We start from the raw sequence: 15,046 nt of genomic DNA on the forward strand, positions 1-15,046 counted from the left end.
AGCCCAAATTACATGCATGAAAAAAATTAGAACAGTGCTAAATGAACTAGTTCGATTTGTTATTATTTTGAAAAATTAATAATTGAAGACCATTAAATAATGACTTTTTAAATAAAAATATTTGGCTTTATCTAATTCAAATAAAGAAAGAATTCAGAAAAAATAAAATATAAAATTGTGTATATAATTCGATTACTGAAAACAAAATTTGTTAATATTAGAGATAATTTGAGCTTCGTCAAGATTTCATAAATACTTACGGAGAACAACTATTATTTAATCTATAAAAAATAACTTACGTTACTATTCAATATTACTTTCTTTTTTCTTTCTTGCTATTTTTAGCTTGCCAAAAACTTGGTGAAAGATGCTGTAAGATAAATAGACAGCGAAATTAGAAAGCACTTTTGTTCTCATTGGAAAATGAGAAAAACTCATAAAATTCATTTTTGTTGTTTTGCGTGGAATATATAAAGGAATATTTTACACAGGGTGTTATATACTCCCTCTATTCCATATTAATTGAATTTTTGAAAGATTTTTCATTATTCAAAATAATTAAATTGTTTAAAGTTGGAGATAGATGTTTAAAACTTTTTTCATATTTGTCATTTCATTTATTGAAGTTTTATATTTTCTAGGAGATAAATCACACTACTTGTAAAGTTATATTTATGATTTTACAAAAGGCAATAGAGGAAAGTATGGTTCAAATTATGTCCTCAAATATTTTTCTTAATATGTGTGCATTGCCTCACAAATATTTTTCTTAATATGTGTGCATTGCCTCACATTACATTCTATGTCATCATCTCCTTTGAGATAAATCAACATTATTATTTTTTTACAAATTATAATCATCTAGATCAAAGGATGAAAGAAATTCATGACCTATAAAAGGTGAAGGTGGACACACTAGTCCATAATAATCAACTGATGGAGCTAGAAAATCAATTCTAGTAGTACTATTGTAACTTTCAACTACAAATGGTTCTGTCCAAAATCTTTCACTTGTAATTTCTTCCAAAGCTAATTCTTCTTGAAAAACATTATATTCCAGTTGATAAGAGGAGAGTTCTTCTTCACTTGATGACTCTTTTGGTGACCATTCTGAACTTTCAAGTACTATATTTTCATGTAAAGTACTCATACTAGCACTTGCATTTTTATTTTCCACATTACTGTTTCTTCTATTCATCTTATTGTTGCATTTGTTGCTTGATTTGTCACTTGAGTTTGTAGAATAATTAGCGCGCTTCTTAAGTGAAGTATGCCAATGATTCTTTATCTCATTGTCTGATCTTCCTGGCAAGTGAACAGCAATTGCAGACCACCTGTAAACCATTCAAAATTAGTATGAAACTAGCTATCTTTGGTAAAATGACAATTAATAAAAAATTTAATCATATTAAAGTAACTGAATTGTGCGTGAAAGTATATTTAATAGATGAGGAGGTCTGATTTAACTCTCTCTACTGCAAAAAAGGATGTAACTTTTTTGCAATAAAAAACTTTTAATCCTAGTATTAAATACGTAGATCTGAACCCAAAGTTCAAAACTGAAAATTTTAAAAATTGAATTCATTAAGTTTAAATCATGAATTCGCTCTGCTAGCATTGACATCAAGTGTTAGCTAGTAAATTTGGACATGTGGAAGAAGAAGAAACGTACTTATTTCCAAGTTGAGAATGGAGGTTCAAGATGATTTCGTCTTCTTCTTTTGTGTAGTTTCCTCTTTTAACATTTGGCCTTAAGTAATTCATCCATCGAAGCCTGCAGCTCTTTCCACACCTTGCTAGACCTAATTAATTCACCAACACCAATAGTTAAAACGACTGTACAATAGTATGATACCAAGAGTATTATAAAACTTAATTAGGTATATTAACATAAATTCTCACCAGCATATTTGGGAAGCTGTCTCCAGTTCCATGATCCATATTTAGTAATATATTCTGCTAATTTCCTGTCTTCTTCAGGTGTCCAAGTACCTTTCTTACGACCATTTTCATCGTGGCAAGGTGTTCTCACCATCTCTGTATTATATAACAAAGTAGAAAGAGTAATTTATATAACAAAGTGGAGAAACTAGATCTCTTCCCACCTGATAAATATATCATATTTGAGGCTATTTATAAAGAGGGAGCAAAACGTAAAACACGTTGGAATATGGGGCCTTCGTCAACATTTATTTTTATTTTTTCGGCTAATTACACCTTTTCTAGTCGCTCTTTGAAAAAAAAAATTGGTTTTCTTAGTTGAGTACACTTCTTAAAATATTAATCTTTAAGAATGAATGTTTTTTACGAACGTACTCCTAATCAAAAGAAGGTTTGGATTTTGGAAGTCAAAGAGTTAATTTTGATTGTGAATTTGAATATAAAATTTACATATTTGAAAATCACATAAAATAACATAAGTCCAACAATTCATAATTTTAAAAAAAAAATATGCAAAAAATATTACTCATGAATTAAGAAAGTCTCGCTTGAATCTCATCAAAATTTCTGAAACTGCTTTTTGTCCTATTTTATGTGGCATGCTTTTTTTAAAAAAGAATATCATTTTATGATAACTTTAAAATTTCAATTTTACCCTTAAGAAAATAATTTATAATCAAATAAATATCTAAGGATTACACCCCATTTCAAAATAAATGAATTATTGGGCTTTTTTTTTATAGTTCAAAATAAGTGAATTGTTTAAAGTTCAAGAGAGTTGTTGGAAATTTCTTCTATTTTTGCCCCTCATTTACATATTTTAGGAGATAATTTTAAGAGATTTAATTGTTCATATTTTCGATTTTACTTTGTATTATTTATATTTTCAAGAATAGTTTGAGAATAACTAAAAAGATAAAAGTGAAAAGTGATGTTCAATTTATATCCTAACTTTTTTCTTCTTAATAGGTATACATTGCCTCAACAGTTCACTTATTATAAAAAGGAGAAAGTATTTTAGATCATAAATTTTTTAAATTTTTTTCTTAAAAATTGTGTTAAGTCAAATGATAGTCACCTAAAAAAGGAAGGAAATATTATTATTTTTCTCGTTTTAGGCTGCATTAATGAACAACACCTTTCTACGCGTTCGAGTTCGTATCAAATGGACCAATCATAAAAACTTGTGGTGTAAGTGAAATTATACGGAAAAGAATACCAAACCAAAAGTAAATAGAAAAGGAAAAAAACAAAAAACAATCAATTGACTGGTTATCCCAATTGTACCGTCACTACAGCACTCCATACGTACATGTACTGTGTTTTTTGTTTTAATGTATTTTTTATTAAAAAAAAAATCACTCTCCTCTTATAACAAGTAAAAAAAAACAAATTTACTAAATTACTCCATCATTAATTAAATAGTATCAATTTAATACTTCAATCATTTCAATTTATTTATTTTATTTTTCTTTTCAGTATATTTAAAAAAAAAAAAAAAATTCTTTGATAGTTTTTTAATTTTAATTTTTTACATGATATGTTTTAAGAATACAAGATTAAAGAGCATTTTGTTAGTATGTTTATGACTACATGATTCAAAAGTTTTTTTTACTTTCTTAAACTCTGTATCAAATTAAAATAAAACAAATAAATTAAAATGGAGAAAGTATTATCTAAATAACGGTAAAAAAAAATTAAAAAATATTCTTTATTTTAATTGACACTCTTTTATTTTAGTTCGTTAAAAAATGACATCTTTCATTTAACTTCAAACTTCATTTAACTCTTAGTAAAATGATCTATTGTCACATTTATCTACTATGATATGTTTTAAATCAGAAATTTCAAAAAAAAAATTAACTCAATCTTAAAATTTTGTACTCACAGTTCATATAAATTTAGATGAAAGAAATAAGTAATATTTTCTTGGTTATATGAAATTTCAATTGTTTTTAACTAAATGTAAACGTTAAAAAAATTATATAAAATGGTGAATACTTAATTACTTACCAGCCCAGCTGCGCCAGGGAAAAGAATAGAGCCTTTTTCACATTAGCTTTCGCTATTTCAAGAGTTTCTTGGATCCACAATTAATCCTACGGATCCTAAACGTAATTCTTATAACTTCCCTCTAGACCTAGCTGCTATCGAAGCTCCATCTATAAATGGATATTCGATTGATTGGTCTGAGGTTCAATCCCCTTTCCTTTTTCTCCTTTCGATCAATTCCTTTCTCAGCCTCACGTAAATTAAATAATCATTTTATTTCAATTTACGTGAACTTATATAAAGTAAAAAAATTATGATATTAAACCTTTTTTGTTCATATTTTCCTTTCAACAAGTTAAATTGCATGGACATTAACCAATATTTTTAAAAAATACCTTTTTATCATATTAATATAAAAAAATTTGTAATTTATAATATTTTTTGTATAATTTTTTAATATTTTAATTTAATATAATAAATTAATTTAATTTAATTTAGCTTTAAAGATTAGATAAATTAACTTAATAGGAGACGGAGGGAGTCCACCGAAGCCTGTTTTTCTCATTCTTCCGAAATGTGTTCCAAACAAAGAGGATATTACTGTAATTGGACCATGCATGCAATCGAATCCCAGACAGTCACAATTGGTAAAACTTAATTAAAAGTGTGAAATCTACACTAATATAATACCATTTGAAAATGTTTTTGTTTTATACAAATGAATTTAGAAGCATACCTACATTTCTAGAATATGGATGTACTACATAAAAAAAATATAATAAATATAAAGTGATCAAATTCAATTAAATATACCACTTAACTTTTTTGTAGCATGAAAATTAATAAATAACATTATATTAATTTATGAGACCACGAATTAATTTACGTATCTAATTTTTAACCTATAAATTTGAACCTATGGAGGCAGATCTAAGGGGGCGTGAGGCAAAAAATTATACTTTATATTTAAGATAATTTTTTTTGTATTTATGTATATATGTCACAATTCATATCTGTCGTGATTGACATTCACACTAATTCTGCGGTGGAAGAACCACTATTTCAGCTCAAAGCAGCAGTGCTCACAAGAGATAGACAAATTAAAGATGCGAGAGCAGGTTTAATAATGAAATAAGGTCGAGTTCCCATAAATTCAGAATAATCTAGTCAACGCCTCAAACATGCAAAATTTAACACCTAGGAACTGAAAGATGATGTACTAAAACTCTAATAAACAACAAGTCTAAAGGAAGGAGATGCAACCCCAAAAGTCATAAATTAAATCAATGTTTGGAAATTTAGGTCCTAAATGAAGTACCAAATATAGAAGAGCTAATGGTAGTCTGAAAGAACTGACTCATTCTTTGAACTCAACAGCTTCCGGATAATGCCCTGTACTCAACAAACACAGAGCAAGTGTAGTATCAATATACAAAGACAATGGTGTACTGGTAGGATCACGCGGCTAGCCAGTAAGTGAGACATGAGCAAGTAATTGTTGCACAGTAAACATATATATACAGAACATCTCATCACTTATCATCTCATATTTAGTCCTTAAACAAACTCACAAATTAACAGTCTCAATTACCCTGTGATTTTCAATAAAGACCCGTTAGTGTGTCGGAACGTGACACTCGATTCAAAGTTCTGCCGGAATGTGACATTCAATCCAATTATGTGTCGGAATGTGACAACTGATCCAGTTATGTGTCGAAACATGATATCCGATCCAAGCATACACAATCAACCATAAAAAACAGTGAATACTTCAACAGTCATATCTACAAGAACAAATCATTGCAAGCCATAGACAATAAATAGTTATTTCACATGGTTCATTACATGCCTCCCTATTCATATACATACATGTACACATTGTAACAATTAGCAAGCACGTATAACATTTACGGGAAGACAAAACCATCACCTATCTCGAAATCAATTGTTTGACAACTCTAAACTATTGGAGATTTTCCTTTCGGGATTTGTCTGGCTTGTTATTGATCTAAAAACAATCACACACATATAAAGGATCAATACAATGTTCTAATCACATGAACTATAAAATAATTTCCCACTTAGGACAAACTCATGATCCTAACCCCCATCTAGTGCCATTTTTCACCATTAGTTTCAGGCCAAAACTCTCCCAATTGACCCTAGGCCGCTTCTATTATTTTAAGAACTAAGTGGGATGACTAAAAACCGTTTTGAGATTATTTTTTTTCCTGTCTTTATTCGCGACTGTCCCGCTGTTGCCACAGCGGGACCATCCCGCTGTTGCAACCCCACCCTAGCGGAATATGTAGAGACAGTGAGCTCGTAAATAGTCTCCAAGTCTTCCATATCACAACATGCCCTCATCACATGACGCCTTAACATATATCTTTCATGTCAAGTTCAATTTCGGGAGTTTCACTCGCCCGAATTCGATTTCGTAAAGTCGTACAAGTTCTGTATCATCTTGGCTATGAATTAAATCAATCAAACTGTAGGGTCAATCCCCTATCTATTTTCGGATCACCCTAGACCTCACGTGACTCAGAATTTGTTCAAGTCTGGCTTAAGCTCAAAATTTTCAAATCACTATCCGAATTTTTCTGGCTCGAATTCCTTCTCCATTAACTAATCCGTAACGACGAGGACAGGTCGACAATATATTAATTTTAAACACTTGGAACAAAAAATAGAATATAGTGTAGTGATAAGTGCCTTTCAAATTGTCCCCTGCGTTCAAGGTTCGAAGCCATTATTATTTGTGTGACACATGTAATAATCCAAAAATAATCAAATGGTCCTAAAAATTGAATTTCTAAATAAAATTTTGGACCATCATTATTTGTGTGACACATGTAATAAAGTTTTTCGTTTTAAGTTGGTGTCCGCGGATAATGAAATTGATCGTACAACAAAAATCAAAGAGTGGACCAATGAAATCATGGTCTTGAGGAGTGAGGCCCTCTCTCATTGTGAACCAGGAATATCACCATTGAAGCCGCTAATTATGACTTTCTTCCTAAGTTATGTTGGAAATTAGTTTAAGCCATGGCATCATAATCTGCCACATTTCTCTTTGTCTTAGTATTAAAAATTAGGGGACATGAAGAATCAAATACATGAATTATCCGAAAAGAGTTTAATATCTATTGTATATATAAAAATATTTTTAATTATATGTAAATAATGTAATTTTGTATTGAATAAGGTGGAATAAACCCCTAGCTGCAGTATATTTTTCTCAAGTCAACAGTAATACTTTTGAATCTTGAATTATTTCCCGTAACAGTAATATCATATAACTCAAATAAATATATGAACTTATGTCTTATTATTGAGTCCAAATTAAACCTCCAGGGCAAGAAACAATCTTTTTTAAAAAATGTATTCTATTTTGGAAAAACATGAGATCATTCGTTAATTGTCACTATTATAACTAACTAAAATAAAATGGGAAAAATTACATAAACTAAACATCATACTAGTAATTATTTAACATATTTATAATTAGAACTAATTATGATTCGTAGCTACTGTTTCATCCGGATGGATACGGGCCCCACTTCCTCAATTTGTATCCAACTATATTTTTACTTTTTTTCTCCTTAATTCACTCAATACAATCAGATTTCAAAATTTAAATTTTCTTCTTTCTCTTCCAAATCGTGCTTTCTGATTCTTTTGATTTTTCAATTTTCTCATTAGATACAATCAAAATTGTGGATGAACAAATATCTTTCAAGAGAATCACTAATGGTATACAAACAAATCCAAACAAGTTGGATGATTTTTTATCTTTCTCTTCGGATCTAACGCAAGATTTTCAAGAAATTTCAGGATCTCTTGCTAAATCTCCAGTTAATCAACAAAAAATCAGATCAAAGTGTCGAAATGACTCAGTGAAGATGCAACAACTAATGCATGGTCTTAAAATTGAACAATTTTCCAACTTATGCATGTTCTTAGACATCCGAATAAGAAGAAGATGAATAATCTGGGTCAATGGACCAAGATGGTGGTGAAGAAATTTAGTTATTTTGTACAATTTATTTTGTATATTTTTTGTGATTTGTATTTCTATTAATACATTTCACATTATGTTGTATACGATTCTATGGATTTAGCACATCAATTTTATTGCGGCTATTTTTATACTTTTTACACCTTATTTGTATATTTTCAATAATTTGTATACAATTACTTCTTTTGTATTTTTATATTGTCAGCAACTAGGGTTGTACAAGGCAAATCGATAAACCGCACCAAGCCGACAAATCGAACCAAACCTAAAAAAAAACGACTAGTGGTTTGGTTTGACTTGATTTGGTGTTTGGAAAAAAAAACCGACCAATATAGTGTTGGTTTGATTTTAACTAAAAAAAGTCAAATTGAACCCAAACCGACCCGATTATAGATATACTACTTTTAAATTATGTTATACATAAAAATATTTATTAAAATGTAATTTCTAAATGTTTTTTAAAAAATTTTCATATTTTTTGTTTTCTTTCTTACATTTAGATTTGGACTTGAGAAGCCCATCTAAATAATATACAAAAAAGCCCATCTTATAAAGTTATATTATAAAGTTAAAACTTTAAATAGTATTCTGCCTCCATCTTATAAGTTGATATTTTGTACTAAAACTCTTTTTAAGAAGCACTGCTCTGTGCTTTTTATTAGACACTATGAAAAACCCGAGAAACCCAAAAAAATTCGAAAAACCCGAAAAAACCCGACTTTTATTAGTTTGGTTTGGTTTATAGATTGAATAATCTGACATAAATTATTTGGTTTGATTTGTAAAAAATCTGAACCAACCCGGTCCATGTGCACCCCTATCAACAACTATACATTCCAACTATTATTTGTATAATTTCAGCATTATTGAGGTATTTGTATAATTCATTTTTCATATCTTTTGTGATTTGTGTTTCTATCAATACATTTCATATTTGTGTGTGTGATTTAGGGGATCCCTTTCCTGAATCCATACATGTTTCTGCAGGTAGGCCAAAAATTAGGATACATTCTGGGAAAATCCGACTTCTGCTACTTAGACTTATTAATTAAGTTATAGGATTTTGTATAGAATATAAAAAAATGATTCCATTTCTACCATTATTATGATAATACATATTCCAACCTGCTTAAATACTAGAAAAATAAATGGATTGGACATTTGATCTTTTCGCTAAGATAAAGGCATAAAAATCAAAAAGAATATATAAAATTAAAATCGGTGATCTATCTGGACATGGACGCAGTGGCGACTAAAGGGCCCCGAAAAACAAATGCTGAAATACAATGTTAAATGCCTATATATATCAAAAAATTCAACGTATACAAATATAAATCACACAACAACAACAACAACAACAACCCAGTGGAATCCCACATCGTGGGGTCTGGGGAGGGTAGAGTGTACGCAGACCTGACTCCTACCAATGTAGGACGGCTGTTTCCGAAAGACCCTCGGCTCAATAAAAGCATAGAAAAAGGTCAGACAAGAATATTAGAATAAATAAGTAGATGACGAAAACGATCCAAACAATATTATAATCAAAGCACAAAAACAGTAGATATTATTATTGGATAATAACATAAATACCATAAATAGCATACATCAGAGTACAAGAAATCATAGTGCGTTAATACGCCTACGAATAAGGGAGAATAAAACCATTATGTACTAGCCTTCTACCCTAATGTGTGTCCTCCACACCCTCCTATCTAGGGTCATGTCCTCGGTAAGTCGTAAATGCGCCATGTCCTGTCTGATCACCTCTCCCCAATATTTCTTCGGCCTACCCCTACTTCTTCTGAAACAATCCATGGCCAGCCTCTCACATCTCCGCACTGGTGCATCTGGGACTCTCCTCTTCACATGTCCAAACCATCTTAGTCTCGTTTCCCGCATCTTGTCTTCCACCGAGGCCACTCCTACCTTTTCTCGAATAGCCTCATTTCTAATCTTGTCACTCCTGGTATGCCCACACATCCATCTCAACATTCTCATCTCGGCAACCTTCATCCTTTGCACGTGGGAGACCTTAACTGGCCAACACTCCGCCCCATACAACATAGCTGGTCTAACGACCACTTTGTAGAACTTGCCCTTAAGTTGTGGTGGCACCTTCTTGTCACATAACACACCGGAGGCGAGCCTCCATTTCATCCATCCTGCCCCAATACGGTGTGTGACATCCTCGTCGATCTCTCCGCTGTCTTGCATGATAGAACCAAGGTACTTAAAACTACTTCTCTTTTGGATGGCTTGGTCCCCGAGCCTAACTTCTGTGCCAACCTCTTGAGGTGTCTCACTGAACTTGCACTCTAGATACTCTGTCTTGGTCCTACTCAGCTTAAACCCCTTAGACTCCAAGGTGCGTCTCCAATCTTCCAGCTTAGCGTTAACTCCGCTACGAGTCTCATCGATGAGGACTATGTCGTCCGCAAAAAGCATACACCATGGCACCTCACCTTGAATTTGTCGCGTCAATCCATCCATCACCAAGGCAAATAGGAACGGGCTAAGAGCTGATCCTTGGTGCAACCCCATCATAACTGGGAAGTGTTCTGAGTCCCCTCCTATTGTCCTTACCCTGGTTTTGGCACCCTCGTACATGTCCTTGATCACCCTTATGTATGCTACATGTACACCTTTAGCCTCCAAACATCTCCATAGTATCTCTCGTGGGACTTTATCGTAAGCCTTTTCCAAGTCAATGAACACCATATGCAAGTCTCGTTTCCTCTCCCTATATTGCTCCATTAGTCTCCTCATAAGGTGGATGGCTTCTGTAGTTGAGCGTCCCGGCATAAATCCGAACTGGTTCTCTGAAATAGACACGCCTCTCCTCACCCTCATCTCTACTACTCTTTCCCACACTTTCATAGTATGGCTTAGAAGCTTAATACCTCTATAGTTGTCACAACTCTGGCTATCCCCTTTATTTTTGTAAAGCGGGATCATGATGCTCGATCTCCATTCTACGGGCATCGTTGTCGTCGTAAAGATGACATTAAATAACCTAGTCAGCCATTCCAAACCTACCGAGCCCGCACTCTTCCAAAATTCTCCAGGGATCTCGTCAGGTCCGGTCGCTCTTCCCCAGCGCATCCTACGAACAGCATCCTTAACCTCATCGACCGTAATACTCATACAACCCCCAAAATCGTGACTCCTTCCTGTATGTTCCAAATCTCCCAACATAATTTCTCTGTCCCCTTTGTCATTCAAAAGTTTGTGGAAGTATGACTGCCATCTTTGTTTGATAAGGGTCTCCTCTATCAATACTTTTCCGTCTTCGTCTTTAATGCACTTCACTTGATCCACATCGCGTGCCCTTCTCTCCCGGGCCCTGGCTAGCCTGAATAATTTTCTGTCCCCACCTTTCTCTTCCAGTTCAGCATAAAGACGTTCAAAAGCTGCTATTTTTGCCGTTGCAACCGCCGACTTCGCCTCCTTCCTCGCTATCTTATACAGTTCTCCATTTGTCCACTTCTCCACCTCATCATTGCTCTCTATCAACTTAGCATACGCCACCTTCTTTGCTTCCACTTTCCCTTGCACTTCTCCATTCCACCACCAGTCCCCTCGATGCCGACTACGACTGCCTGTCGAGACTCCTAGCACTTCCTTTGCTACAACCCTAATATAACTAGCTGTCCTATCCCACATATCATTCGCATCCCCACTACTATCCCAGGCCCCCATATCCTTCAATTTCTCTCCCATCTCGAGGGCACTTACCGTTGTCAAACTCCCCCATCTGATCCTAGGTCGTTCTTCCCCGACCCTCCTCGTCCTTGTCATCTTTATCCCTAAATCCATCACTAAGAGCTTATGTCGGGTTGTAAGGTTGTCGATCGGGATGACCTTACAGTCTTTGCACAAACCCTTATCATCCTTCCTTAGGAGTAAAAAATCTATCTGAGTTTTAGCCATTGAGCTACGGAAGGTTACCAAGTGGTCCTCCTTCTTTGGGAAACTCGAGTTGGCTATCACCAATCCGAAAGCTCTTGCGAAATCCAACAGTGCGATTCCTCCTCCATTTCTGTCCCCGAAGCCAAAGCCCCCATGCACATCATCATACCCTCCCGAAATAGATCCGATGTGCCCATTGAAATCCCCTCCCACGACAAGCTTCTCAGTAGGTGGTATGCCTCCCACTAACTCGTCCAACTGCTCCCAAAAGCGCCTCTTATCCTCCTCGCATAAGCCCGCTTGCGGCGCATAAGCACTAATAACGTTCAACGTGATCCCTTCAACGACCATTTTAATCGACATCATCCTATCATTGACCCTCCTAACCTCCACCACCTGATCCCTTAAATCACTGTCTATTAAAATGCCTACCCCATTTCTATACTTCGATTTACCAGAAAACCAAAGCTTATACCCGTCTACCTCCTTAGCTTTAGAGCCGACCCATTTTGTCTCCTGGACACAGGCTATATTAATCTTCCTCTTCTTTAGAATCTTAACCAGTTCTATGGATTTACCCGTTAACGTCCCAATGTTCCAAGAACCTATTCTCAGTCTAGACGCTCCTTTATCCCACTTACCTCTCCTTACCCTCGTCCCCGTCCATGAGCTAGAACATGACCCTAGTCTACCATCACTATCCAAAGCCACGAAAATGCGTAAGAACTAATAAATTATTCGGGAGTTTAAAATCGGCAAAATGTAACTACCAGTATATGAACAAAGGATAGAATATAAAGATATAAAAACCGGAGGTACCAACTCCGGTAGAAATGAACCTGGTTGCCGTCGGAAAATACTGCTCACGTCGGAATACTGTTCACATCGGCGTACTTAATTGAGTTGCAACGGTTGTTCGTCACCAGAAATACAGATTTGTACACCTGAAAAAAAAAATACTTTGCCGGAAAAACTATAGCTTCGCCGGAAAAACTGAAGCTTCGCCGGAAAAACTTGAGATCTGGATGGATCTGTCTAGATCTGTCTCTAAGAAGCTTTACAATATTCCGATGAAAATTGGCAGTCGAATTGAGGTTATAACGACTGGAAATTGAATCAGATCTCAGATGAAACTTGGCAAAAACTGGAAGCGCGTGTATTTGTATATTTTTACTTTAATATAAATCACACCAAAAGTAAAATTCAACCCCTAAATCAACAAATTCAAATTGTATATTTGATTTTGTATCAATTGTATAAATTATACAAATATAAATCACTAAATGGATCAATTATACATATCATTATAACTCCAAGGATACAAATATAATTCAAAACAAATACAATTCAATCATATCTTCATATTCAGCAGAAAAAAATAAAACAAATAAAAATCAATCAGATCTTAGTTTAATTTTGAAGCACAAAAATACAAACAAAAAAACAGTCAATACAAATACAATTCAATCTGATTCTTGTGTAACTTTTTTAAAAAAAATAAATTGATATAAATACAATGATTGATTCGAGGGATATTTTTCTTGATTCGTGGGGTTATGCTTGATTAGTGATATTTTTTTCAAAATTATCAAGTCTATCATTAATTAAATTGAGAGCCCTATTTGTACAAATATTTAATAGTCACACGAGATATACAAATCGCGACTTGAATAGCTACTCAAACTATAGCTACGTTATGTAATTAGCAAACATTAGCTATTTTTACCTTATTATGTTTCAAGTCTCGGCTATTTTTGAAAGTTCCACAAATAAAATGCTGACCAAGCAATTTAATAACACTCCCTCCATTCCATTTTATATGAATTAGTTTGACTTGACACAGAATTTAAGAAAAAAAGAAAGACTTTTAAAACTTATGATCTAAAATAAAGAATAGATGTTTGTGTAGCTATAAATTGTTTCATTAAAAGTAAAATATGCTAAAGTTAAATTGTTACTTAATATATAAATGTGTCATTTTTTTGAAATTGATTAAAAAGAAAAATGACTTATATAAACTGAGACCTAGAAAATAATTAGTTTTAACATTAACTATATTTATCCAACCGAAACATATTAGTGGACGGTGTTCAGCCATTTAACATTGATGATTACTATAATTATTCTGCCTATAAGTTTTGAAGTGACACATCTTAAGAGCCGGAGAAGTACACTATGAGTTGTCTGCATTAAACATTTTACTAATAGTCCTTGAAAAAAAAAAGGTCCTTGATAATAATAGTTTGGCTAATAAGCTTGATTAATAATCTTTTTATTATGGGTGGGCATGATACTATGGTGTCGTTTGAGCTCAAATAGTTTTTAAAAAAAAAATTGAAAAAAATTACAAACTAGTATTTGACCATATAATTTGTTATTACTTGATAAATATATTTGACAAATATCCCAAGTTCTCAAGTTCTTGAAAAAATTACAACTTGAAAAGTTTTAAAAATTTAAAAATTACCCCAAATTTTTATATTTTATAAAAACATTTATCATTTATTAATTCCAACTAATATTTATCTACTAATTTACTCCATTAATGTGGCCAACCAACACAATTTCTACAATTTGTTTTTAGTTCCATTAATGATTTGTTCTGGCCCATATTGTTAATTTGTTGTTGTTGATTGTTATCAATTATTTTATAAAGTTTTTTTTAACGAAACATATTCATTATAAAATGATAACAAAAACTTATGGGTATTTTAAATAATTTTTAGAACTTATGAGTATGAAATTGTCATGACCCAATCCACCGGCCGTGCGAGCACCTACTCTATGACCTAAGTAGGAGAACCCTTAACCACTTATATACAAATATTATGGAATTTAAATCAACAACCTGAGTAATTAAGCCAAAAGTATATAAAAATCTGAAGTAGTACACTTGTATAAAAATAACACATAAAAATCCCCGTGGATATTAGTCTAAAACAAGTACAAAAGCTGTTGAGAGTAGAAATAAACTAAAAGACCAATGACCCAGCTTTCACCAAGAGAAAGGAAAAATAGAAGCTGCGGGAGGATCGCCTTCGTCTTCGCCTAAGAGACATAATTGACCCTGCAATCAGACTATGCCAAGTGGCATAGCAAGAAGGTGAAGTTTCAATGGTCAGAGGCTTATGAAAAGAGTTTCCAAGATCTGAAGGATCGCCTTACTACAACTCCTATTTTGAA

At 33.1% G+C, this 15,046-nt stretch overlaps 1 protein-coding gene across 1 annotated transcript; it reads right to left on the bottom strand.

Moving 5' to 3' along the window:
- Positions 1-685: 685 nt before the first annotated feature.
- Positions 686-2,097, bottom strand: LOC129891788 (transcription factor MYB15-like). Its single transcript, XM_055967272.1, has 3 exons — positions 1,903-2,097; positions 1,673-1,802; positions 686-1,334 (listed from the first exon to the last, which is right to left on the bottom strand). Exons 1-3 carry the CDS (start codon positions 2,033-2,035, stop codon positions 845-847), a joined length of 753 nt encoding a protein of 250 aa, XP_055823247.1. The 5' UTR covers positions 2,036-2,097; the 3' UTR covers positions 686-844.
- Positions 2,098-15,046: the final 12,949 nt, after the last annotated feature.

The sequence above is a fragment of the Solanum dulcamara genome, chromosome 6 (genome assembly GCF_947179165.1).
Source record: "Solanum dulcamara chromosome 6, daSolDulc1.2, whole genome shotgun sequence".
NCBI lineage: Eukaryota > Viridiplantae > Streptophyta > Magnoliopsida > Solanales > Solanaceae > Solanum > Solanum dulcamara.

Bases quoted from the DNA above. Each gene is read 5' to 3' on its own strand.
- LOC129891788 (XM_055967272.1), bottom strand. From the start codon at position 2,035: ATGGTGAGAACACCTTGCCACGATGAAAATGGTCGTAAGAAAGGTACT. The intron at 1,803-1,902 runs GTGAGAATTTAT...TGAATTAATTAG, and splicing joins ACAGCTTCCCAAATATGCTG to GTCTAGCAAGGTGTGGAAAG. The intron at 1,335-1,672 runs GTACGTTTCTTC...AATGGTTTACAG, and splicing joins CATTCTCAACTTGGAAATAA to GTGGTCTGCAATTGCTGTTC.